Genomic DNA, 27,392 nt, shown 5'->3' with positions numbered 1-27,392 from the left:
GACGTCACGGGACACCTGCGCGTTCTGGAACTCCGATCGCGACCGAATGTTACACGTTACACTTCCCTAATAGCTTGAGAAAAATGAGATCAGTAAAATAATTAGTTACTGTACTGTCGGCAGGCGTGTCGAGCGTGTCGAGCGGGCGGCGCGTGGGCGGCGGGCTGGTGCAGCTGGGCGCGCACAAGGTGGTGGGCGGGCAGCCCGCGCCGCTCGTGGTCACGCACGCGCACTCGCCCGGCAAGCTGAAGGTGCTGCACGCGCACTCCCTCACGCACGAGCAGCGCGCGCAGCTCCTCGCGCACAGCCGCGCGCAGCCGCTGCCCGCCGTCGTGTCGCTCGCCGCGCTGCACGACAAGCGCCCCGCGCCCGCCGTCGCGCAGCTCTTCGAGATCAAGGGCGGCCAGCTCGTCAACGTGGTGCGCCCCGCGCCGCCAGACAAGAAGCGCCAGTACGTCACCGGACTCAGCGTCGACGGGCGCCAGATCGTGCGCGCGCCCCTGCAGCTCCGCCGCGCTCAGCTGCCGCCGCAGCGCACCGTCGTCGCCAACGTGCTGCACAAGGCAGTGCTGCCCAAGCCCGGACAGAAGATCGCCATCTCCGCGCCCGCCCGCCCCGCGCTCGCCTTCACCGCCGCACACCTCAAGGGCCGACACGCGCGCCTGCTGCACCCCTGCCTCGTCAACGACAGCAGCGCCGCCTCCGCAGCCGCCTCCTCCGCCTCCCCGGCGGCGACGCCCCTCGCCCCCCTCGCGCCCGCCGCGCCCGCCGACGGAGACCGCCGCACGGCCGACACGCTGCCCATGGAGGTCACGTGACAAACGACCGACACACCTCTGACGCTCCCGGGCCTCGACCGCGAGACCGATGCTGATGATGCAAATAGTAAAAGGGTCAATACTGTCACCTCCGGCCGCCGGACCGACCCGCCGGCCCCTGGGAGCGATCTCATCCGCCACGACGACGACGCCGGCAGTTGTAAACTTTCTAAAATTGAAACACAAAACAATTTGCCCATAAAACCTGCAGTCCGCAAGGTCGTTCCGCACACAATCAGACATAGTGAAGTCGCAGACGTCGAGGCTGTGCCGCAAACGTCAAGCCATTGTGCGGCGGCCACCCACGCCGAGGCCGACGATGACGTCATATTTGTCGACGAACGCTCCGTGATAGAGACCGAAGAGGTGATACTGGAGGACGCCGACGAGACGACAGCGGAGGCTGGTCCCGTCGCCGGCGAGGACTCGACCGGAGCCGCCCGGCCCACCGACCTGCAGGGGAACATACTCGTCGTGCCGCAGGATGTCGAGAGCACGTTAGACGAAAAGGCTTTATCGATATTAGTCTTCTAGCGAATGCAGTGAGCGCGATGCGTCCGTCTCGCGCTCCGCCGATAAAGCGTGCGTGATAAAGTTAATCATTACTATATGCTGGGAGCGCGGACTCTCATTTTGTTATTGTCATTAGATTGAGTCGCGTGCGTAATGAGTACTTATTTATTGAAAGAAGAGTGATCTGCTTTTGTCTTCAGTGTGCTTAGTTCGAGTTTCTTAACGTTCTCGATAGCGTTAAAGTTAACTCAATTTTGTTTGCAGTTGAAACAGCGCCCCTAGCGGCAAACGCACGCAAACTGAACCCATTTCCCCATTTGACGGCTGTCTGGTGTAGTGGTAAGTGACATGGTCACTACACAAGGGGGTCGCGGGTTCGAATCCCGCCAAGGGAAGATATTTGTATGATAAATATAAATGTCTTTTCCAGGGTTATGGATGTATATTAAATATATGTATGAGTATAATAAAAATCTTACATTTATTTCTGTTATCTGGTACCTGTAACACAAGTTCTTTACGAACTTATCACGGGACCAGTTAACGTGGCGTGATTGTTAGTAAATATTTATTATTATTATATTATTATTATTTCATACAAATATGAACTAACTTTTACGGTATCGAGTACGTTAAAAAACTCGCACTAACACACTGCTCTTTACTCTGAAAACTCTGAGACTTATTTGTTAACTTTATCAGGCAGGTAGGCTTTTTACTATAATTTCAAGCTTGTAAATAAAACGAAAACAAAAAAAAAAACAATTTGTATAAAGAATTGTGATATTAAAAATAATGTAAACGAGTTTTGTAAGTTTTTTTTTGGTTTTTTTTTTTCTTTGATTCACGTTCGGCCGCCGTGCTCGCGATGAGGCGGCGGCCGCGGCGACGCGTCGTTTCAGTGAAATATTTTAAATTTAAATACAAGGAATTATTTTAAGTAAATAATCAAATTATTTTAGTTATTTATTTAACTAAGCAGTTTTTTTTTTTTTTTAGTATTTCATTTGGCGCGATTGTAATGCCATCTCTGCATTTTTTATAAATTTGCCGCAAAATTTATACTAAGCAAAGCTTAATGTTTGCGGTTTAATTTTATTTAGCGAAATTATTGTCGATTTAGCAAAATAACTTGTCAGACTAAATCATCATATTGTGTGAATGTAGGATTGTTCCGAAGAAAACTTCAAAAAATATCATTCGAAAACAATTGGCATATAATTGTTGGCTGTGTTTGTGACATTGTCGTGAAACATGAGTGTAGGGAGTCACATTTAAACACATGAACTTCATGAAATGTCAAAAAATATTAGCAAACGCTTGCTAATGAGGAATAATGACTTAAACATCAAATATATTGTCTAAAAGTATTACTAACAGATCCTATGGTCCGTGTGGCTGATATCTAAATAACAAAATCAATTTTATTAAAATAAATAAAAGATAAAGACAAATTCTTCTGAAATATTCGTTAGATAATATTTAGAGCATTAGACTCGATACTATGCAATCAAAATTAGATATGTCAATGACCTCCGGCTGCCAAATATTATTGTATTCAATAAATATATTTTGCGAACCTAGTAAATGAATGATGTGTGGGTATTTCAAAAGTACATTACCCCGTTACAGGCAGCCGGAAGCCATTAACAAAACCCCCACTTAAAATATTTAACCGTTATGGGATAGCCATGATTTTTTTAAAGCACTACTAAATCGTAACGTTTATAAGATAATTATAACATATTTTCGTGTATATTGAACGCTAATGTGGTTGGCTGGTGCATATCAAATTTTGATTGCATAGTGTCGCGTGTTTGTTGCTTACGATAGATAAACGATTTGTAATCGGAAACCTTTGTATTCATTCATGATATCGATTTAGAGAAACAGAAATTGTGAAGTGCACCTACCTAATGGTGAAGAACGAAACGTAGTTTGAAATTTAGTTTAAAGTAACTAGCAACACCAAAGGCGACTAAAACGTGTTTTAAAAACGGCAACACTGATTTAATGGAAATTGGTTTAAAATGTGTTAACTTCTCTAAACTAAGCAAAGCATACGAGGGCGTAAAAATTTCCTTGAAGGGGTAGCATTTTTTTCAATTTCATTTCAGATTTTTTTAAGGTTTCCATTGCCATTTTATTCTTAGTATAATATCCAAGCACCTCGTTGCAAGGAAAACCGGCTAATCTCATTTTAACTTCCAGATCAAATTCGATGTGGTTCGTCAATAATTGAAAGCTCATAAATGTCTTTACCCTAAATGTATTGGACAGAGGTTATACAGTTAGATCGCTCTGAAGTTTTTTGAAACGCTTCCTTCAAATCTGATAATAATTATCATTAAAGAAAATTATATATAAATAGGTGTTTTAATACTTGCTGATATCGAAACCGCCAATAGACATTTGTCTAGCAAATAATATTATAAGTAACTTTCAGAGATCATGTAAATATTTATATCGGTGTTCATGATTTAATATAAACTACGCTGTGTAGGTGTTGTTACTAGTTATATTAAAAATTCAATTCACCTCTAGTAAATGTTTCAAATAGTTTCTTTTCATTATTTTTTTTTTTTTCTAAAATTTAATCTCACCAAATCCAAATATTGTTGTAACTTTCATTCAATTGTATTAGGGGATTATAAATGTATCGTATGTAATATTAATGTTTCAGTCTTAATTGTATCTCTGTATGTTCATAGTGGGAGATTATCGTATTAATTAATCGGGTTTAAAAAAAAGAAAGTAATGTGTTCTGAAAATGATAGGAATTTGATATGACAAAAATGTGAATACTCTAAACTCTATTGAAGGAAATTAAAATGACAGTTTTGACGTCTGTCAAAAGATAGAAAATGGCGGATTCGGGTCGGCCATTTTGAAATTTGTTAAGAATGACACACAGTGAGAATATCAGAATAATTCGCGTACGTATTTTTAGAAAAGTTTTTTCCGTTTAATTTCTCCTCCCAGTAAAGTTGTAGTGTCCTATATTAATCTTAATTTATTCTTTTGGGGGCAAGGCTGTTTTAACTACACTCTGTATTGTAACTTGATAGTTTCGGCTGCGGGAATTTGTCTCCTATCAACAACATTATTATTATTATTAACAAAATTAGGAACATATGAAGTTCCGCCATCTTTTAGCTCGAACCAGACTGTGTGGTTTATTATTCGAATTTCGTATTGTTTGGAATTGCGTCTATATTATTCGCCTTAACAATTAATTTCACGAAAGACGGAGTCCCCAGTCAGATTTTTTTTCACCTGTAACATGACTACTAAAATCTAATTCATACTAATGTTATCTTTATATATTGTAGTTGGAATGTCCCGTGTCCGGTAAAACTAATAGGCGTTGTAAGTAGAGACAATGTGTACGTAGATAGTAATTAATCATTGTTTATTGGATGTTTATGAAAAAAAGTGGCTGTTTTTCTGTTAATGCAAAATAATCCATATATATTTAAGATATGCGTGCCAGACTATATTGATAACTAAAGCGCAGGAACATTATTGATAGCAATAACAGAAAATTCAGCCATATTTATTAAGATGTCAATAAAAGTAATTTCTTTTTTGGAATCCAAAACTTTGTCCTTTTAGATATTTGTGAAAAAAATTCAAAAAAAAAGATGTTTAAAAAATAATGTGATTTATGTGTATATTATCTAAATGTAAACTAAAACATTATGGTTTAATCTAGCTAATGCGTTATCGACGTGTTTACGCAGTTTTGCATACTTAAAAAAAATTCGTGAGCTATTTTTCATATCAGCTCAGAATGATGATCTGCTAAGAAAAAGAACTCGCAAGCAAAAAAAAAAAAACGTATGATTATAAACAGTTTTAACTATGTCTATACATGTATGTAATTAGTAAGTATCATATACTGTACAAAAAGGCTGCAAGTATAAAAAATGTAAAAAAAAAAAAATTGGCCTCATTTATTTTGAGGCTGTTACCATACGCTTAGTAAAGTGATTAGGATGTTTACCTCATAAGTTCTTAATAGTGTGGACGCGACTTTCTGAATCCAACCCGACATAAAACATTTGTTTTTTTTTTATTATTTAATTTCACCTCTAGCTTTCTCGAGGAGCCGTGGGGAGCGCGCAGTGCCTATCTTGTAAATATTTGTTTTTGTACTTTTTAATGATTTGGCGTAACCTCTATTCGGTGTGATTTCGGGATGCGTTCAGAAAGAGCGCTCTCATCGTATTATAATTAAAAAAAAAAGTCGCTGTAAATTGTTTGTAAAAATAGTCACGTTCAGAATTTCAGTGTAGTTTTGTTGATTATTATTTTTCAACCGGAATTTGCTGAATAAAGCGAAAATTCTGTTTCATGTGTTCGTTTCATTATGTATTTGTACAGGGTTTAAAGTGTTACCAAGTAAATACTGGTTTGGGGTTACCAGATTATTTTCATTTATTATAACAGAAAAGATGTTTCAGAAGCATAGCAAAGATTAATGAATGGCAGTAGGTAAAACAGCTTAATGGTATATGTAAAAAATCAATTAAAACCTAATATTAAACTTATGTGTTAAAGAAGGTCTTAATAAAGGTTTTGTTTTTCTGGCAACCAATGGTAACCTCTTCAAGTCTGTTTTGGAAAATTAAAAAATCATTTGCATAGTTCAAGGTATTTTTATTCGAGCAATTTTGACTGACATTAGCTTTAACAAACAATAAATCAAGGCGTACACTTGCACCGATTGCATAAGAGACATTTTATATACATGAAACGGTTCCCGAAAAGTCTTTGGTGATTTTGAGCACAATTTTGTTGTATAAGTTCATATTTAGTAAACCTGCCATCCCACCAAAATCACCTCTGCGTCACTCGAGGTAGATAGATACCCATGTGTTTATTTAGGTGTGTTATATTGCATGTTTTCTAACCGTTACAAAGTGAAGTAAATTTCTTTAACCATAAACATTTTGTCTCCACTCGGGAATAACCTAAATTACCGACTGTATTTCGGGAACAGTTCGCTTATACTCAGTATATTAAAGTTCTAATAATACCACTTATTTATTTACAAAGTTTTTTTGAATTGATTCTGTTACACTTTTCCATACTCTTAGAAACATCAACGTACACTTAACATGCATTCAGAAATTATCACCAATCGACTTTGTCAGACGTTAGTGGTATAAAATATTTTAAATTACAATACTGACATAGCGCGTACTACAATGGCATGGCCATTATTTTTCTTTAGTACTTATTTCTACACATATCCACACAGCAGTAAGTCAACAAGAATTTACTATTCTGTGGTCATTGAGTAGTGAATACCAAAACTTTATATGTTCAGTATAAAGACTAACTATTTGGAACTTCTCGTGTTGGCTCAGTAACCATAATAAGCTACTCTGCATGCAAGAATTAGTATGAGGAAGTGTACATTCCAAAACATATCAAAATTTACGTCATAATCAACGTTTTTTAATTAAAAGTACAAAACTGATCACAGTCAAATTGTTCACTAAATAATAATTGTAATAACTATAAATTATGATTTTACATTTGCAATAGATTATTTCCACATTACCTGTCAATTTCATCTTTGGTTATTGAAAGTAGTGTTATATAATTATTTTAACACATTTTAACACATTCACACAAGAATTTATAAGGAATTTATAAGGACAACACTCAACACTGACACAGTTTATCGTTGATGTCTCACTCCGAGCTCACTATTGGTCCCCACTGAGCATGTAGTAGAGTATGTCAAGCTGCTGTCACCGCAGTGAGTCCTGTGCATCCGTGTGTACTTCTGATTCGGCTGCTTCTGTTCGTGACTCGTCCGATGAGGAGTTTGATTCTGACTCGCTCTCTGTCTCATCTCTCTGTTAATAAAATATTTTTATTATTTTATATTTTCCATCCGCGCATATATTAATTAGAATTATATAAATCTAACAATGAAGAATTATTTAGTATTTAGGTTATACTTTGAGCACTAAAAGGTGTGTAAGCAACGTGATTCTTTTTTTAATTGCTTACACACAAGCATACGGCCCACCTGATGGTGAGTGGTTACCGTTGCTCATGGACATCGGCAATGCCAGGGGCAATGCCAAGTCGCTGTTTACGGGCTTTGAAATTATAATACAAACTACAATATAAACATAATTTTTATTTGTCAAAATTGTTTAAGGCAAAAAATAAGTTAATATTTCCCATCAAAGTTTTAGTTTAGTTTAGTTCTAAGGTCTCAAGTATAGTTACAACGGCTGCCCCGCCCTTCAAACCGAAACGCATTGCTGCTTCGCGGTAGAAATAGGCAGGGTGGTGGTACACACCCGTGCGGACTCATAATAGGTCCTACAACCAGTAAGACCTCTTCTAATTCAAAATCATTTATTTCAACTTAGATGTCAGTATAACACACTTGTTGAATGTCAAAATATAAATAACAATGTTAACTCTACCACCGGTTCCAAAGAGCCCCAGTCCTGAGAAAAACCGATGATACAAACTCAGCAGGTTTTTGTTTTTTGTTTTTTCTCAAATTTTTATTTTTATTTTAAATAAGTAAAAATATTTGCAATAAACGAAAAAACAAGTAAAAAAATACAATTAAAAAATAATAATAATCATGAAAAATGAAAATTCTAGTCTTGTTTTCCCAATACCAAGCCCACTGTTCTCAAGTAGGGTTGGCGTCAGACAGGCGGCTGACCTCCAGTTTTTGTCAAGTATGGTCTATTTAGTTGAAGAGGCTCATGTAAGTCCGTGGGCATAGCTGCAGTACCTTGGGTGCGAAGACCGTGTAGGGCGGCGGCTGCGTGTGGTAGCGACACACGGAGGAGGGCAGCGGGGCCAGGGGCAACACCTCGGCGCACTCGCACACGCCGCACGCTATGTACAGCGCCTGGAAACACGTACATATTAGAAATAGTGTGCCCGACCCAAATATCACTTTTGATATTTTATCCATAACCAATTTTTTAATTGCCCCTGTAGGCAGACGAGCATACGGCCCACCTGATGGTGAGTGGTTACCGTCGCCCATGGACTTGAGCAATGCTACACACCTCAAAATGGTTTTTTACTTTCGGCTCAAAGCATGAAGTGAGTCTGGCTTGAACACTGCTAATTAGTACTTAAAAAAATGTTTTTCTTTATAAGTGAACCAGTGACATTATTATCATGTCAGAAGATAAAAAAATCAGGCAGGATCTTTTTTCATTTGGTGATGAATTCATTTTCTTTTAACTGTGATCACCTTGAGATGTTAAGAAATTTTTAATTACTTAATTTGTTTTCTTAAATTGGCCTATTTTTAAAATAAAATAAACTATGTTCAATTCCCCACTCTTTCTTTTTTATCAATCTATATATACTCCAACGATATTGCCGTCTGCTCAACCAAGAATAATGGAGAATTTTTTTTACTGGTGGTAGGACCTCTTGTGAGTCCGCACAGGTAGGTACCACCGCCCTGTCTATTTCTGCCGTGAAGCAGTAATGCGTTTCGGTTTGAAGGGTGGGGCAGCCGTTGGAACTATACTTGAGACTTTAGAACTTACATCTCAAGGTGGGTGACACGTTTACGTCGTAGATGTCTATGGGCTCCTGTAACCACTTGACACCAGGTGGGCTGTGAGCTCGTCCACCCATATAAGCAATAAAATATGTATATATATATGAGTCGACTATTATCAAAGCCGGCAATGTGACTTTTGGACAATTATTGGTAAATCAGAAAAACGAATTATTAACTTTGTATTCCATTGGCAGTCACAAAACTCTTCTGAACGACATCTTAGATAAATAACAGGTTAAGTATTAACCTTTATTTAATGCAGTTTTTGAACCGTATTCTTTGAAGGAGACGATTATATTCAAATCAATCTGTATTTACATATCAATAACATTTTTTTGTCCAAATGCACAGATTGCCACCTTTGATAATAGACGACTCATATAGTGGATTGAGGGAGGTTACTTGATGTCTGTCGTGCAGTATATGCTTGAGGCAGTGCTTGGCGGCCGGCAGCGCCTGCGCGGGGCACCGCACGCCGCCCTCGGAGAACGTGCAGCGACACGTGGACGGCACCGGCCGGGATGGGTGTGGGTCGTTGACCTGGAAACATGTGTAGCGTTTATATTAACAAATTGGGCCGATGACTTCCTTAGCCAATAGGATGCCAAATGGATAGGATAATATTTATATGGGTGTTGGACTCCTTAATAATAATGACAATATATGTAATTTTGCCAGCAAGAAGTGGATAAGGAGAGCCGTAGATCGGGCTCAGTGGTGTGGATTGGGAGAGGCCTATGTCCAGCAGTGGACGACTGGGCTGTTGATGATGATGATGATGATGATGTAATAATGTTGATTTTAAATGTCCAGCAAAGCGGGCGAGTACGGCTAGTTATTATATATATCCCTCGACCCGATCGCACAAGGCAATCTGATCCCTAACTAAGATTACCTGTAGTATAGGAACCAGATATATATGTTTAAATGCACGTATATAGATAATAAGCACCGAGACACAGAGTAAATAAACTTCTTAATTACACAAATGTTTGCCCGATTTGAAAACAAAAATCAGAACCTTCAGCCCGGCAGTCAGGGGGTGTGAACTGTTGTACCTGGTAAGTCACTTAATCACCTTTCTTGTACAGGAGTGTCTACAATAATGCAGAGTACTAACTTTGGCTCTCTTATGATGTAGCTTCCTGCCGAGCACAGCATCCACACCGTGTTTCTTGTGATATGAAGCAAAGGCCTTCAGTTTCCGCAGTTGCCTCCTCTCGCGAGCCGTGGGCGGACCGTTGCGGGTTTGCGTGTTTATACTGCCTGGAAATACACATATCATCTACACATTAATAGGTGAAGCAAAAACTTTGTATCCTTTTTTACGAAATTTGCGCGGACGGAGGAGTATGAAATTTCTGACACTTATAGAGAACTAGCGACCCGCCCTCGCTTCGCTTCGGAAACTGTAATTTATTATTGATTTCTCCACTATTTAATGGATGCTATTATACATATAAACCTTCCTATTCAATCATTATATCTATTTAAAAAACCGCATCAAAATCTGTTGCGTAGTTTTAAAGATTTAAGCATACATAGGGATATAGGGACAGAGAAAGCGACTTTGTTTTATACTATGTGTAGTGATATAGAGAAGGATGCAATTTTTTTATTATTATTATGCATTAATAATATATTAAGTCAATAAAAAAAACTTTACACATACTACCATGTATTTAACACACACTTTAGTTAATGCTTAAAGTCTGTGGTCAAATTGAAAATAAGTTAATACTGTTTATCTTTAATATTATTTGTCTACAGTGTAGTCTTGGCGAAATCTGTGATTATAGAATATATCTTTGACAATAGAACCATAATAATGTTCCAACTTATAATTTCAATGAATAATAGTCGAATTTCGACTACTGCGGGACCACTAGTATGTAGTAAGTGTGCCGGCTGAAGTTAACTTATCATGCATGTGTAGTATTGTGTAAGGTTGCAATGTATCAAGCCAGTATGAAGTCAGGACAGTTGCACATAACTCGTCAACTGATACAGTCGAATTATATATTCTATAAAAACCTCGTAAATCAGTGTAGATCAAGTGTATAATGTGTGTAGAATCTATATATATCTATATATTAATACGTGAAGCAAAAACTTTGTATCCTTTTTTACGAAATTTGCGCGGACGGAGGAGTATGAAATTTTCCACACTTATAGAGAACATAGAGAAGAAGTGCACAATGCTAATATTTTTTTAAAATAATGCGTAAAAGATACATTAAATCAATAAAGAAAACATTACACACACTACATACCATGTATTTGACGCACACACGCATGCATACTATTTATTGTCAAACTTTTGTCATTTGTTGTCAAATTCAGATTAAATATTGTTTGTCTTTGTTAATATTTTTTATAGTGTAGTCTTGGCGAAATTTGTGATTATAGAAGTATAAAATTAATTTAAGTATAGTCGAATTTCGACTACTGCGGGACCTCTAGTAAAAATGAATTGCTGTTCGTTAGTCTCGCTAGAACTCGAGAACGGCTGGACCGATTTGGCCAATTTCATCATGTATGTAATTACATCTTGTATGAAGGAAGGTGGTGGCATTTAGGTTGATTCCTGTGACTTGGCCGGCCTGTGCCAGAGAGAGAGAGAGGGAAGGTATGCAAGAGTAGGACATGAGTTGACGTGTGATTGGCCCCAATAGAAAAAATATAGTGTATAGCTTACAGTAGTGTTCCTTCTCAGCCTTGAGAGCCTTCACGTATTTAGCCCGGGACATCTGTAGCAGCACCCGGAGACGCCCCATTTGATTGACGTACGCCATTTGCAATAGTTTTAGTGCATTTCTCGCTTCACTTACAGTTTCTTCGGCGGTGTACACACCGGCACGCCTGAAATTTTTTATATATCGAAACATTAAATTTTATTATTGATAGCTGAGTCCCGCGACGTTACCCGCGGTTATTGTAGTACCGCGGGTGACGCCGCGGGGCGAAGCTAGTCTAAAAAAAGTAGCCAAGTTACTCCTTATATCATCGGCTACCTGTCAGTGAAAGTCCCGTCAAAATCGGTCCAGCCGTTCCAGAGATTAGCCGGAACAAACAGACAGACAGACAAAAATTGTCAAAATTCATATTCATATCAATTTTATTTATATGTATAGATGTATAGATTAAAGCAGATATCAATTTTGTAATTGCATACTGATACACTAAGCAGCATATGTATATATGAGTTGACTATTATCAAAGCCGGCAATCTGACTTTTGGATAATTATTGGTAAATCAGAAAAACGAATTATTGACTTTGTATTCCATTGGCAGTCACAAAACTCTTCGGAACGACATCTTAGATAAATAACAGGTTAACTATTAACCTTTATTTAATGCAGGTTTTGAACCGTATTCTTTGAAGGAGACGATTATATTCAAATCAATCTGTATTGACATATCAATAACATTTTTTTGTCCAAATGCACAGATTGCCACCTTTGATAATAGACGACTCATATATAGTCACTTGCGACGAAGGGCTCGACGAGTAAATGAACCCTCAGACACAGCTCACTGAGTTTCTCGCCGGATCTTCTCAGTGGGTCGCGTTTCCGATCCGGTGGTAGATTCTGCAAAGCACGGCTCTTGCTAGGGTTCGTGTTAGCAACGTCGTCAGGTTTGAGCCCCGTGAGCTAGAGAGTTAAGGTTACGCTGAAATAGCCTCTCAAGACTATCAGCTATGGTAGGAAAAAAAATCTACCATTGAAGTCAATAAAAATAATAACCATGTGGCGGGTAGCCATCATACAACGCAAGATAATTGACAGATGCCTGAATCTCGCTTACGACATTTTCAAGATAAAGCGCATATATACAAGTTTCGAACAACAACATTCGGACCGTCGGTCTACCGAACAATATCACCCGCTCGGTGAAAGATCTTCCATTTGTCGTCAAGCCTCGCAAAACCAGTTAATCTATAATCTAAAAAAAAGGCCCAAGTAACTAACTGTAAGGGCATTGACCTCATGTATCAGCTGATTAAAACTTTCAATATAAGTGACTTTTTGGCGAGAACGCGAGGAGTGAAGTTGTGTGATTTGTTTTACTTTGTCTATTTAGTGTTTCTTCGGGTTTAAATGTGTAATGACGGTGGTTTATTAACTATTTAGTGTCTGTGAAAGTGCACAAATGTGGGAAAATGAAACAAAGCCGCTGAACGTAACTTCTCGGGATCCTCCAAAAAGTCCACTGAGAAAATCTCAATAAATGACCACCATTTTACTGAGATTATGTTTCACCTCATATCATCTCATCTCACTACATTTAATTTCATCCCAGTTGATTAATGTCTCACATTAATCATCTTCATTTCATTTCACTCCATTTTATTATTTTTCATAAATATAAGAATATAAATTAAAATAAGACATGACCGAAAAGTCTTAGTTAACAGGTCATAAAATCCCTTAAAAAATATAATTAAAAGTAAATTTATTTTTCTATTTTGTGTCAAGAACCAGGCTTGAGTTTTAAAATCGATTCCCTTACATCAGTAATTTTTTTTTATTTTTTGTTATTGCTTATATGATTGGACGAGCTCACAGCCCACCTGGTGTTAAGTGGTTACCGGAGCCCATAGTCATCTACAAAGTAAATGCGCCACCCACCTTCAGATATAAGTTCCAAGATCTCAGTACAACCCGCCTTTCAAACCGAAATGCATTGCTGCCATTCTTAAAACGATCACTTACCATAATGGTAGCTCTTCAACAGGTGCGAGTTCATCGTCCCCCGAGCTACATTCCCCGTTTTCCCCCAGCTTGACACTGTCACCGTCACTGTCAGAGGCACTGCAGTACTCTTGTATGGACGCTGAGTACGATGCATTCACCGACCTCGCGTCTATTTGTTCTGTAATTAAATTAACTAATTAATGAAAACCAGAAGGAAACTAGTTTGTGGGTTATCTACACTTGCAATGTAGTTAAAAGTATTATCTATATATTAATACGCGAAGCAAAAACTTTGTATCCCTTTTTACGAAAATTGCGCGGACGGAGGAGTATGAAATTTTCCACACTTATAGAGAATATAGAGAAGTGCACAATGCTATAATTTTTTTAAAAAAATGCATAAAAGATACATTAAATCAATAAAGAAAACAATACACACACAGTACATACCATGTATTTGACGCACACGCGCATGCATACTATTTATTGTCAAACTTTTGTTCGTGACGTCTGTTGTCAAATTGAGAATAGATTAAATATTGTTTGTCTTTGTTAATATTTTTATAGTGTAGTCTTGGCTAAATTTGTGATTATAGAAGTATAAAATACAATCATAATAGTGTACAAACTTACAATTCCAATTAATTATAGTCGAATTTCGACTACTGCGGGACTTCTAGTTCATTATTATTGACCATCAAGACATGTACAATCAATTGTCTGGTTTAATCTGGTCAATTTCAGTTTTGTGTTACTTTCCAGTTTTCGTGGGCACGGATGAGTAGAAATGAATATGGGCATTATTAAAGTACATCCAGGACTCGAGAAACCCAAGGAATATATTCGAGGTATAGACTTTTTTAACATGGCGGACCATGAACAGTGCGTGAGACCTTATAACACCTTATCTAAGATAAATAACATACAGTCACATTATATTTAAATGAGTTTTAACAGTTCTTATACTTGTACATAAGCGGCTTATTATAACAAGTTTTTTTTTATGATTGAAAGTGGCCTGGAGGCCTTTCCAGTTTCACCAGGACAGGTGGACGAGCAAAGGCTCAGCCAGGAGGGATGGGATTTGCTAACAGCTGCCCGAGCGCCTCCGAAGGAGTCCTGACAACTCAAGAGCAGCTGCTTCGCGCATGAATCTACTACCGGATCGGAATCGCGAGCCGCTGAGAAGATCCGGCGAGAAACTCAGCGAGCTGATGGTTAGGTAAGGTTGCACGTCGACGTCTTTATCGAGTTCGACGAGTACGGTTACCGGGGTCCCTAAGCCTGCTCCTAGTGTTAGAGCTGAAGGCATCAATATAATAAGTCTGTATGGTTGGTACCATTGTTCCAGTACTGCTACCGTGTAATAAGAGCTTTATAATGGAAAACGCATTCAAGGGTGCGAAAGCCAGAACTCTAATGACGACATAATAGCAGATGGATCGAGGACTTATTTAACTGAATTTAGAGGATAAGTAATTATAGTTTAAAAAAATATTTACTTCGCAGTGGTCCTGGTTAGGATATTGGGCCAAAATAATAAAACCATACTATATAACCAAATTACATAGGAATCAAATAATATTTTAAAATAATTTACTCACTGAATGGATCTAGTACTGTCGGAGAAGACTGTTCTGGTTCCGATGGGTCGCTTACAACGGACACTGAAGACGCACATGACGTCGTGCGGGGCCTCTCTGCTCTGGAAATTTATTTTAAAACATTCATATTAATATAGAAGTATTCGTTATTTTGTTTGGCAACAATGGGGCAATGGTAATGGGAACAAATTGTATCGCTCGAACATAATTTTTGTGTAATCAGCTGATACAAGCTTTTAATACATTTGTGAGCATTATGTATATCATTCAATAAATTATCTGCAATATGACTGGAGTCAGTAAATAATTATGATGATAAAATATGCAAACTTGTCAATGAGTATGGTGATTGGTGTTTGGAGAGCATTGCGTTTTGCTCCACTTTGCAATGCCCCACACACTATAACCTGATTGGTTTTTAGAACAGAACAGCTACAGATTCCTCCAGAATTCCACTTGGCTGTGTCACTTATTGTAGCCATAGACAACATGACCGGCAATTTTCCTTGGGTTATCTGACAGTCATTTACTTAGTCCGTACTACAGATGTGTACTAACTGTATGTAGTGGCTGAGCTGGTGGAGCAGCGTCTCGGTGGTGGGGAGGGGCGGAGGGGGCGCGGCCTGGCGCTGGCGGAGGGCGAGGGCGGCGCGGGCGTGCTCGAAACACAACCTGGAAACGTCATGGAATTCACCATCAAGAATTATATCTATACTAATATTATAAAGAGGAAAGATTTGTTTGTTTGTATTGAATAGGCTCCGAAAAACCACTGAACCGATTTGAAAAATTCTTTCACTGTTTGGAAGCTACGCTACTCCCGAGTGATATAGGCTATAATCTTTTTTGAAAAAAATTAGGGATCCTTACTAAAACTCCAATAATGTAACCCAAGGTGTAAAAAAAATACCTAAAATATTCTTTACATCGAGTGCCCTGCGAAAACTATTGATGATAGAATAAAATAATGTACTACGACTTTGTAGAACACATTAGTAAGTATAAAAAGTGTCGCGACAGCATATGTCAAACTATTATAGTTATGCCGCAATAAATGTTCTTTTATTTTAAAAAATAAAACAACCTCAAATATTGTATTTTTGTGAAAGATCCGAGCGGAGCCTGAGCGGGCCGCTAGTTTTCAAATATATTTGTTTGTTTATTGACTAGCGTTTTATCTTATTTGATTATATTCATCATCACAGGCATAATAACTATGAGCAATTTTATAATATGAGATATAACTCGTGTTTATGGAACACGGTTCACTGATGGTAGGACCTCTTGTGAGTCCGCACGGGTAGGTACCACCACCCCGCCTGTTTTTGCCGTGAAGCAGTAATGCGTTTCGGTTTGAAGGGTAGGGTAACCGTTGTAACTATACTTGAGATCTTAGAACTCAAATCTCAAGGTAGGTGGCGACTTTTACGTTATAGATGTCTATGGGCTTCGGTAACCACTTAACACCAGGTGGGCTATGCGCTCGTCCATCCATTAAAGCAATAACAAAAAAAAACATAGGTGACTAATTATAATTTAAAAAGTTAACATTGAGGATATCCGACCTTCAATATCCTGACTAGGGGGTCGCGAGATAGACAAAAAAATCTAAAAGCTAACCCAGGGTCCCGGGGATCATTAGTGTCCATGGGTGCCGGCAACGTACACCTCTCCCCGTTGGCATAGTTGTGCACGCACTGCCTGTAGGGGGCGGTCGGGTCGCGGAGCACATGTCTGTAGCAGTACTGCCGACCAGACAGCACGGGCTGCAAGCATTCGTAGCCCTTGTACGCGCACGAGCGACACCGCGAGGCGATCTCCTTTTGGACCTGAAAATGTTTTTTTTTTTCATTAGCCACATCATCAGAGGAGTATTGAATCGGTGTACTGGGTGTGTGAATTAGAGATGAAACGGATAGTGGTTTGGCCGGATACCGAATATTCGGCAAGCTGCGAGGCCGGAGCGCCGGATATTCGGTTACCGGATACTCGGCCCTTTCGGAAATATTCGTGCGCGTTCGGGTGTTGGCCCACGTAAGCGGAGATCCTGACGACTCGGTACGACACGATTTGGTATTCATTCACCACAATTTACCACTTGTTATTTTGAGTAGGTATTAAACAAATTAATTGATAAAACAATCACTTTTGACGTGCGATTATAAAAATAAAAGTTGTCCATAGCCTATTGTGGTATTATTTGCCTTTTGTATAACATTGAGATTTTTTTTAATTTTACCATCCGAAATCCGGCCAGATACTGATGTACGTCTGAGAACGTAGCTGCATATTCACACTAGAGATGAAACGGATATCCGGTAACTATCCGGTATCCGGCCGGATAGTGAAAACATGGCCGGATAGGCCAGATACCGGATAGTTACCGGATATCCGTTTCATCTCTAGTGTGAATATGCAGCTACGTTCTCAGACGTGAGTCAAAATGTAGATTAGAATATTATTTTTTTTCCCTACCTATACTGATAGCCTTGAGAGGCTATCTCAGCTTCATCCTAGCGTGTAGGTGAGCTTTCGGCGCTCAAACCGAAGATTAGAATAGTGAAATAATTTATTATTATATACCTGAGCCCTCAGTTTCTCCTCTTCCTGTTTCTTCACGTGTTCCGGGTCTGGAGGCTTTATAGTCCTCACATTTGTTATCCGGATACCGGATTTTGTTGGTCCCCCACTACTGAGCATCCTGACTTTGGGCAGGTGAATTAATTTACGAGGTTGTGACGTCATAACGGACGAGGAAACTGAAATTTCAAATAAAAAATGACGTTAAAATTTGATCGGTACATGTGACATAATGCCATCAGATTTTAATCGCTTAGTAATAATAAACTATTAATATGTAGCAACGGTTGAGTTTGCAATCGTGTTCATAAAATATGTATAAATTCAACAATTGAAATTATCGAAGGTAAGACCCATTGTAGGTCTCACAAGTATCGTATCGATAAAGAATGCTATTATTCCAGATGGGGGAGTAAATTCACCTGTACACCTGGTGCAACCTGGTTTGTCAGTGCCCATAGACATTTGGGGGTTAACGACAAAGGGGGATCTTCCACCGAGCTGGTGTAGCTGCTCAGTAGACCGACGGTCCTAACTTACCTTAAAATTATTGTTAGCGATATTCGGGCATCTGTCAAATATCTTTTGTTCTATGGCCACTACTGCCGTTACAACATGAATGCCGCCGCATACCACTATCTTAATATCGCCAAAAAATTGTCATGGGGTTAGAATTTTTTTTTTAACCGAAGAAGCCTATCTTGTTTGATTCCTACTTCTTTATTTCGTTACTGAGGTTATTTACTGCTCGTAGTTTTAGAGAACCGATAACCGTTGGAGCCAAGCTCCATGCTCCAAGCTGCATGGAGTGACGATCTATGCAGGATGGCTGGCAAGAGCTGGATGAGATAAGCCGAGGATCGTGCTCAATGGCGTGCAATTCGAGATACCAAAGTCCAGCAATGGACTGCTATAGGCTGATAATACGATGATACGTTGATCTTAACGAAAAGAACTTATCAATAACTTGAAATGACCAGACGGCAGTTCTTTTTTTTATAGTTTAGACGGGTGGACCGCCATCTGGTGTTAAGTGGTTACCGGAGCCCATATACATCTACAACGTAAATGCCGCTACCCACCTTGAGATATGACTTCAAAGGTCTCAGTATAGTACAACGGCTGCCCCACCCTTCAAACCGAAACGCATTACTGCTTCACGGCAGAAATAGGCAAGGTGGTGGTACCTACCCGTGCGGACTCACAAGAGGTCCTACCACCATTAATCACGCAAATTAAATTATGCAATACTTAATGCTATGAAATACGTACTTAATACGGCCCTGAGTTTGTTAAATTTTTGTACTATCCCGCATGTACGTATCGCCAAATTAATACTGTTTTTGTTACGTCTTGTTACAATTATTACATAAGTTTGCATATTTTTTTTTGTTGATAAACAAGTCGTCCTAATTGTTAATGAAACGGGTACCGGAAGGAGCCCAGTATATTTTTAACCTACAATAATGTTGATTTACAAAGGAAAAATTCGTAATCACGTAAATAGCAGTGGACAGATTTAGATGATAATTCGTACAAAAATGTTTTTTTTTTATAATCTAGATTTTTAGGAGGGTACCTGCGAAACATGAAAATTTGGATCCCGTGAAATTGGTGCTTAATATTTTATTGTCACAATTTTATTAATGACGTAATCGCAGTGTAAGTCTAAGAAATGATATTAAAAAAATTAACTCCGACAGCCTATACAACTACTGACTTGACTACGATATACTATTTTATACAAAAAATTCTCGTGTTCTAATGAAATGATGTTTATATTTTTTTATAAATCTACATGTTTAATGAACTAAGTAATGAATTGGTTTGTTTGTTTAAATTAGCGCATTTGATTTTTTATTTTTTACTTACGTTCAGAAATCTTGATATTATGAGCGTTCAAGGTGTTTGCATACTCTCTTCCGAATGGAAACATTTTTTTGCTATAATAGCAGCCTGTAATACGTACTTTCTAATGTTTTCTTTAAAAATCATATGAAACCTCTGTAAAAGTTGCGTAATCATCTTAAATTAGAATATTTTAATTACGATTGTTTGTTCGTAGTTATCCACGTAGCGCGAAACTTCGTTCACTAAAGTTAGGTCAGATGTGATTCTTAATAAAAATAAACTAGTTTGCAACAATTTGAAAAAAGTAATGACTAAAACTAATCGTGTTATAAAATAATTTCACTAATTATGAAATGACCGATAATAGTTTAAGTCATCAGGCATTTTAACTCGAATTTAATAGTGAGGTGAATTGTAAACAGTTGTGGGTCGGCCATTTGCACAGTGCGACAGAGTTTTAGGTCCGTAAATTTGAAGTTGATTTTTTTCATTGAAAAGTTAGCAATGCGTTTTAAAAATATGTACAAAAGAAAGAGCTATTCTTATTCTATTAAAAGAAACATAGTGATAAAGTGAAACGTACCTGTGTTTTTTGCAGATCATCAATCTGTCACCGGAGACCTCACTGCGTTAACTACCAAGTTTTACAATGGCGTCAGCTTGAAATTCCTAATCAGAATATCGTGTTGTGATGTATTTTTTTTAAGTAGTTTTCTTGTTGTTTTGTTATTCCATTAATTTTAATATTTTTTTAGTTCATTAATGGTGAATGAAAACAGTGTTTTCTGATAAAATGTTAGGATTTTAATTTATCAATCACTCAAATGTTAACGTGGTCTTTATCCGGTTGCCGCTGTGCTAGCGCTGTCCCTTTCCCACTCACGCACTTAGACGGGGCACTTCTATCCGTCGTGCTTTCTCGCGCGCAGTCCGAACATCCGTTCAATGGCTGGTGGGCAAGAAAAATGGTATTTTACAAAAGAACAGCTACAGAATTCACCAAGCAGAAAATGCGGTTTAGATGCAGATAAAGAGTTAGCTTATCGGCAGCAGGCCGCGAATCTAATACAGGATATGGGACAGAGGCTTCAAGTGTATCCTTTTCGAAAAAGTGTTCGATTACGACCCAATGTTTTTGTCGAGTCATGTGTTTAAAATGTGTATTTTAGTGCTTTGTTGAGTGTTTTCATTAATTAAAATGTCCTCTAATATCGGTAATCAACATTTGTGAAGCGTCAGAATGTGCAGTGATCATGTACAAGAGTTAGAAAAAGTGACGAAATGTCGTGTACATAACGGCGTCATTCACACACTTTCCCTTGCTGGTCTGGGATTTCCCGTGAGTAAAACCATAATATCTAAACTGAAGGATACGCCTATGATTGCGTATTAACGTGAAAATGCCCATAAGTGTTTGTATTTAGGTTAGGGTCACGTATGAAGCGTGGTTTTTTTCGAGGTCAGTGTTCGACAGCTGTCGGGACGCCTGCGCGGTTGACGTAGGACCTGTGTGATCGACCTGTCTGCCCGCTCTAAATTTACCCGCGTACCGGGATAAATAACCTTTCGTGTTTCTTGGAACTTCTCAACGATTCACTTCCGAGCTTATCATGTTTTCCTGGTACTCGTGTAGTTAAACGAGATAAAATATGTATTACTTTTGAAGCACGCGTGACGTACGTGTTGTTTTGTCATTTCCACGAACACGTAGGTTAATGAAAACGTAAATAAACAAAGTGTGAACACACTATGCTGATATGCATTAGGTTGTTGATATCAAGCGAGCCAATGAGAACAGATGCAAAGAAAAAAGTAAATGTATAGAAAGAGGTCATTACTACAAACGAGTATCAATTCATCAATAATGTTTCTAGAATAAAGGATGGAAGGATCTAGAACAAAATATAATCTAAATAAAATAACATGAATTTGAGATGATTTATTCAATGCACTACATAAACAACTGTTTTACATAAATGTGAAATGCAGTTTTGTAATATTTTGCTTAGTGGGAACCTTTCGCTTTTAAATAGACTGAATTCAGACTTATCTGATACTGATAAATATAGGTTTCTATGAAAGATTACAACTGTGCCCATATTATGCTTACATCTCAGTTAAAACATGATCGCTTGGTATATATTATTAGGTAATAAAATCTTGATGCATAATGTTGGCTTAATTCAAGAACTGCTTAAAATCCTGCTGGGAGGTACCGTTTTTTCTAGAAATAAATACTCTACATATTTGACGATGATCTCTACAGTAAAAAAATAATGTCTGGTAATAAAACTCCAAACAATTCTATTTTCTTATATAAGTTTATTTTGGCTGTGAACAGCTATGCACTCTGGTTTGAAGAATAGGCCAGCTATCATACAATGCAGTGAAACCACCTCATATCTAAGTTTGTAGTCGCATTTACATTATAAGATCTGTGGTTTTCCAGTAACCAGTTAACACGGGTTTTTTGTTTTTAGACATCAATAAAGTAAATGCCAAGTATCTTAAGACATGAGTATCAAATGCCAATTATTAGTAGTATAGTGCCATTTGTTTGTTTCATAAAGGATTAATGTATTTAGGAAATTTCTAATTGTTAAGTAATTATTTTTAACATTTAAAATCTTATTTAACTTGAAATTGGATTTCGATCCCTTCAATGAACACGTAACTACTCTAACTCAAAATTTTGAAATTTTCGTTTTTCACCCTAATCGCTTCACTATGCTAAAAGTATTACAATTAATGATTATTGATGGTGTTCAAAGCAAGAGTAAACCAGCTAGTTACACCAAAAAAAAACCATAAATATATCTGCCTATCTATCTAAAAAACCATAAATATATTTAACGGCCGTCTGGTGTAGTGGTAAGTGACATGGTCACTACACAAGGGGGTCGCGGGTTCGAATCCCGCCAAGGGAAGATATTTGTATGATAAATATAAATGTCTTTCCAGGGTTATGGGTGTATATTAAATATATGTATGTGTATAATAAAAATATTATATTTATTTCCGTTATCTGGTAATTGTAACACAAGTTCTTTACGAACTTAGCACGGGACCAGTTAACGTGGCGTGATTGTTAGTAAATATTAGTAAAATATTAGTATTAGTAAACAAATGCAATAATAATATAACAAGTGCAATCGTTCCAATTATAGCTATCTTTTTTATCTGCAATAATAAAGATTTTATTAACTTTTTTCGTTTAAACGCTCCTCCTGTAAATCTATGAATTTGGAGTTAGCGTAGCGTTAATTGGAGGCATCGATTTAATATAGTGTGTAGCACTGTTGCATATGAAATGAATGATTCATTTAAAACAGTAAAATACCTAATTTAACTCCACAAATACACAGAATTCCAATGACTCATTGTCATTAAAAAGTTGTTATGAACACTGGCCTCTTATCGAGTTTGTCATTATTTATGATGAAATTAAAATGTAATTAATAATGTTTTGTAGTGTTTATTTAACTGTTTGTTGTGATGATATTTTATTCCACAAAAAAAAATAGGAAAATTTTGTCAATCATGTATTTTTCTATGTTTTTTCGTCTTCAGCTACTGCTTAACAATGGAAGAGCTGTTATCTACCGTTCTAGTATTATAAATACTATTCTCTTCTAAAATATTAAGATGTGTAACTAGTTCCCTGTTCTATTTTTACAAATCAATGTGAACCGTTCCAAAATAATTTAAGAACCTAGAAATTTTAAGGCCCTATATGACCTGATATGTGTATTTAACAAATGTCGATATTAGATGACTGTATGAAAACACTTTGCAAACACTTATACATACAATAATATTCTTATAATATTACCTATTTGAAAAACATTCAGTTACCAGATTACTGTTTTGTGAATGTTAAAGTATGATTTGTCTTACCAAAATAGAGAAATTTGTTAGTGAAAATATTAAATTAAATAATTTACTTAGTGCTTATATCTTTTCAAAGCCATAATTTCCTTAACTAAGCAACCTACAGCTCTCAACTATGTATCAACACGGCGATAGTGTACATGCATCGGTTCTACGCCTTCCATTCGTTCACACAGTTTCACAGGAATGCCATAGCTGCAGCAGCTTTGTTCCTGGCTGCGAAGGTATGTAGAATAATTGTTATAACTACGTCATTAAGTAATTAATTTTATTAGTGGTAGGATCTCTTGAGTCTGCGCGGGCAGGTACCGCCTTACCTATTTCTGCCGTGAAGCAGGAATGTGTTTCGGTCTGAAGGGTAGGGCAGCCGTTGTAACTATACTTGAGACCTTAGAACTTATATCTGAAGATGGGTGGCGCATTTACGTTGTAGATGGGTTCCAGTAACCACTTAACACCAGGTGGGCTGTGAGCTCGTCCACCCATCTAAGCAATAAAATAAAAATAGTATGTATGAAAAAGACATTGCTCTTTAAGACATTCACAATGCCGCTATTATTATCATGTATGCAATATATATGGTATCGCTTGGTGGAGCAGGAGATAGATGTCTTGGGCATGACGTGGGAGGAGCTAGAACAGACTGCCCAATACCGATGTAAATGGAAGAATTTGATTCTAGCCCTACACCCCAGCAGAGGGTAATAGGAAAGAATGAATCGATGCATTAAAACTGCTTCAAACAAAATGGCCAGTGAATGTGTCCACAGATGTAAGAAATTAATAATTCTCATAACTAATTACAGGTGGAAGAGCAGCCAAGGAAGCTGGAATATGTTATAAAAGTGGCCCACGTATGCCTCCACAGAGGTGAGGGGGTGAACGCTCTGACACCTGAACAGTATCAGGAGCAGGTTCGTTGAACTTTTATCTCTTGTAAACTCCGATAATGCTTGTATTTGATTAATGTGCTGGTAATAAATTACTAGAGATTATTACTGAGTGGGTATTAATACAAAAAGGTTCCAAGGTCAATGCTGAGGGCATTTCTCATAGAGTAGAGAAACTTTAATACCTTCTTTTTTGAGGCTTTTATTATTAACTAACCTAGGTCTCACTTGTGCTAAAGCTCTCATTTAGGTACATCATTTTATTACCATTCACCTTGAGCTATGAAGTCTAAGCCTCAATTGTATTGTATTATGGGTCTCCTCAGCTTTCAAGGTGGACTAAGTGCTTTACACAAATTTGCAGGATGGTGGTTACTATCTGTGAGTACTTAAAATACAACATGCCCTCAGTAATTACGTCAAAAATATTTTTGGAAATTATTCTTTCATCTTTGAAATTATTCATAAACATGTTTTAAAAGTATGCTTAATTAGAGTAAATGGTACCTGCGTGCAGGATTTGAATGTTGGCATATAATCGCATTGCTGGATACGAATATACCAGCGTCTTATCCATAAGGCCAAGACAACTTCAGAATTGAATAACTGTATACCACAACTCGGTGGAGTGATGATCTGTGCAGGGTGGCTGGCAGAAGCTGGATGAGAGAAGCCGAAGATCGTGCTCAGTGTCAAACAATTGGAGAGGCCTATGTCCAGCAGTGGACTGCTATAGGCTGATGATGATGATACCACAACTTGCACTATGAGGCAGAATGGGGTCATGAGCTCTAACCTTTTCATTATTGTTCGCAGGCGCAGGACCTTGTGTTCAACGAGAACGTTCTGCTACAGACATTAGGTTTCGATGTAGCGATCGACCACCCCCACACGCACGTTGTGCGAACGTGTCACCTTGTAAAAGGTGAGACAAGCGTCCTAATGTTGTCTCGCTTCGATACGAACGTGCAACGGAACGTGCACGGTTAGCGTGAAACGGACCGCAATCCGGAAACACGACGGGGACGCTTGTTCGCGTTCGGTAACGCTCGGCGAGTTCTTTTTTTGAATGCGGACCCGTTGTTATTTTCTTTATGGTTATGGGATTTATTTTGTGTTTATATGTGATGAAATTTCTACTTTGATCTCCTATGGCTAATGTTACAACTAGGTTTCTCGACCATCGACATCTAGAATTCTTGAAAATTGTGTACGTCAAAACATCTCCCATTTTGAATAAAAAAATTATAAATAGCAAAACTTTTAGAAGAAACCTTTGCTTATGACTAGTAAAAAATCCTATGACCATATGAAAACCGCATAGAACTCTGCCGCAAGCGAATTCTAATAAAAGTGCAGAACAGGCTATGTTTTATCAACATTAAGAAATCGTAAGGTATGTGGTTTAAAAAATAAAAAAAATATGTGTGTCACCTCACTTCATCACGCCTTTTTTGTATTATCTATACAAAAATGACCATATTCATGTGCTAACATGTTTGCAGAATTCATGGTTTGTTCGCAAAATATATGCATAGTCATTTGCTGTGTCAAACAATATTTGAGCCTTTTTTTAAAGATAGTTCGCAGTCTTTCCTACCATTGACATTATTACATAAATGGCTTGGTACCATAGTATATGCTGTAATGTGTTAAAAAAAAAAAAAAATATTGTTTAGGTTAAGACAAACATGTTGGCTAATGAATGGTAATCTTTATCTACTAGCACCCATTTGACAACATGGTTAATTTTTTTTTTCTAATTTATTGATCTAAAAGAATTTTTCTCACTTTCAAAAAAAAGAACATCACATTACATCTATGTTACTTCTGTCACTTTTAAAACTTTAATATTTTATTTGGGATAGTTTTATATTAAGTTAAAATGTATAAATAATATTGATTTGTTTTACAGTTTTAACTTGATGCTAAGTTGTAATCCTCAGACATTAGGCTGTTCTATAACCACCAAGGTGCAGATAGTAAATGATCTAGCCTTAGAATAGAGACTAGCCTAGCCTTTACTCATAAAAATCCATCGCCAGTTCTGTTCAAAATTTCCATAATATTGTTTGTTGTATCCTGGATTTGTGACATTGCTTCAGAATTAACTTTAGACATCAACTTCATGTCAAGATTGGTTGTGGACTTTCCCTCATAGTCTCGTCTCGTCTCTAGTAAAAAGTATAACAATACCTTTGTTTTTACTGAGATGAGTTCAGAAATTTTGAAGTATCAAATGTGTAAGGGCTGTCCCATTCCTCAAACTGGGAAGCATGACTGTTTTGCGGCAGAAATATGTACAAGGGGTGATCTTAGTTTGGTCCTTTAAAGTGAATCCTGAAATCGGAGGTCCTTTAAATTAGAAGCTTTATTATGGGCTTTGAAAATTACAAAATTCTGAGAAGCGTAATTGTTTATATACCTTTTTTTTAAGTTATCATTAAATTAAAAACAATACAATAGAACAATAAGTCCTTACATCTGAGTGGCTGATAGTCAGGTTTCTATAGGCAGAATAAAAAAAGTAAAAAACATGTCAGGCTTAGTTCTTTTTTGTTATTGTTATTGACGGTACATACAATTCAACACATTCAATACATACAGTTGAACACTTGAAGTATGAGTGCATCTTGCCTATAAATGAGATGATGATAGCAAAATATGTGAATGCCCCGTAAGATGTCTTTGACAGCTGATCACTAAGCATAAAAACAAAATAGATTAGTTAGACTTACAAAAACAACTAATTTATTACACTAAAACCACTGTACTGTTTATTTTTGCAATTTTATATTTTATATTATAATGAATAAATCCAGTAAAAGTGGTTACTATGAAGAAATCCAGACTTCAATGTTCAAATTGGACTCTATGGCCTGCTTTAAACCAGATTGTCTGTGAGGTCCACATTTAAAGACCAATATTGAATGATCCTCAAATATTTACTAATAATTTGTGTTGTTCA

At 37.6% G+C, this 27,392-nt stretch overlaps 3 protein-coding genes across 6 annotated transcripts in view; 2 read left to right on the top strand and 1 right to left on the bottom strand.

Annotated features, from left to right (window-relative positions):
* LOC101735441 (uncharacterized) overlaps positions 1-5,688 on the top strand; it is a 133,068-nt gene extending 127,380 nt beyond the window's left edge. The window contains exon 18 of the mRNA XM_021352672.3: positions 124-5,688. Within this exon, the coding sequence (XP_021208347.2) occupies positions 124-818 (695 nt within the window). The 3' untranslated portion in view covers positions 819-5,688. The remainder of the gene's footprint in view (positions 1-123) is intronic.
* Positions 5,689-5,972: 284 nt separating this feature from the next.
* LOC101737415 (KAT8 regulatory NSL complex subunit 2) lies at positions 5,973-20,367 on the bottom strand. Of its 2 annotated transcripts, XM_021352669.3 has the most exons (12): positions 20,227-20,341; positions 19,665-19,796; positions 17,796-17,971; positions 16,833-17,041; positions 15,771-15,884; positions 15,213-15,313; positions 13,627-13,786; positions 11,606-11,769; positions 10,028-10,173; positions 9,310-9,447; positions 8,113-8,232; positions 5,973-7,204 (listed from the first exon to the last, which is right to left on the bottom strand). In XM_021352669.3, exons 2-12 carry the CDS (start codon positions 19,726-19,728, stop codon positions 7,097-7,099), a joined length of 1,500 nt encoding a protein of 499 aa, XP_021208344.2. In that variant the 5' UTR covers positions 19,729-19,796; positions 20,227-20,341; the 3' UTR covers positions 5,973-7,096. The 2 variants fall into 2 exon arrangements, with proteins under 2 accessions (XP_021208344.2, XP_004933302.2); XM_004933245.5 differs by lacking the exon at positions 19,665-19,796 and having other exon boundaries at positions 20,227-20,367.
* LOC101747230 (cyclin-T) overlaps positions 20,246-27,392 on the top strand; it is a 21,469-nt gene continuing 14,322 nt past the window's right edge. For 2 of the 3 annotated variants that reach the window (XM_038017515.2, XM_038017512.2), the window contains exons 1-4: positions 20,246-20,737; positions 23,641-23,758; positions 24,341-24,448; positions 25,241-25,349. In XM_038017515.2, coding sequence (XP_037873443.1) covers positions 20,589-20,737; positions 23,641-23,758; positions 24,341-24,448; positions 25,241-25,349 — 484 coding nt within the window. In that variant the 5' untranslated portion in view covers positions 20,246-20,588. Of the gene's footprint in view, positions 20,738-23,640; positions 23,759-24,340; positions 24,449-25,240; positions 25,350-25,535; positions 25,821-27,392 lie in introns of those variants that run through there. The other variant, XM_038017518.2, reaches the window with a different exon arrangement.

Source organism: Bombyx mori, chromosome 2, assembly GCF_030269925.1.
Source record: "Bombyx mori chromosome 2, ASM3026992v2".
Lineage (NCBI taxonomy): Eukaryota > Metazoa > Arthropoda > Insecta > Lepidoptera > Bombycidae > Bombyx > Bombyx mori.
The sequence above is the reverse complement of the archived record's forward strand: the minus strand, read 5'-3'. Positions and strand labels throughout refer to the sequence as shown.

Coding starts and splice junctions, on each gene's coding strand:
- LOC101737415 (XM_021352669.3), bottom strand. CDS start 19,728: ATGTTTCCATTCGGAAGAGAGTATGCAAACACCTTGAACGCTCATAAT. Junction 17,042..17,795: donor AGGAGAAACTGAGGGCTCAG/GTATATAATAAT, acceptor AAACATTTTCAG/GTCCAAAAGGAGATCGCCTC. Junction 10,174..11,605: donor GGCTGAGAAGGAACACTACT/GTAAGCTATACA, acceptor GTGTATTTCCAG/GCAGTATAAACACGCAAACC.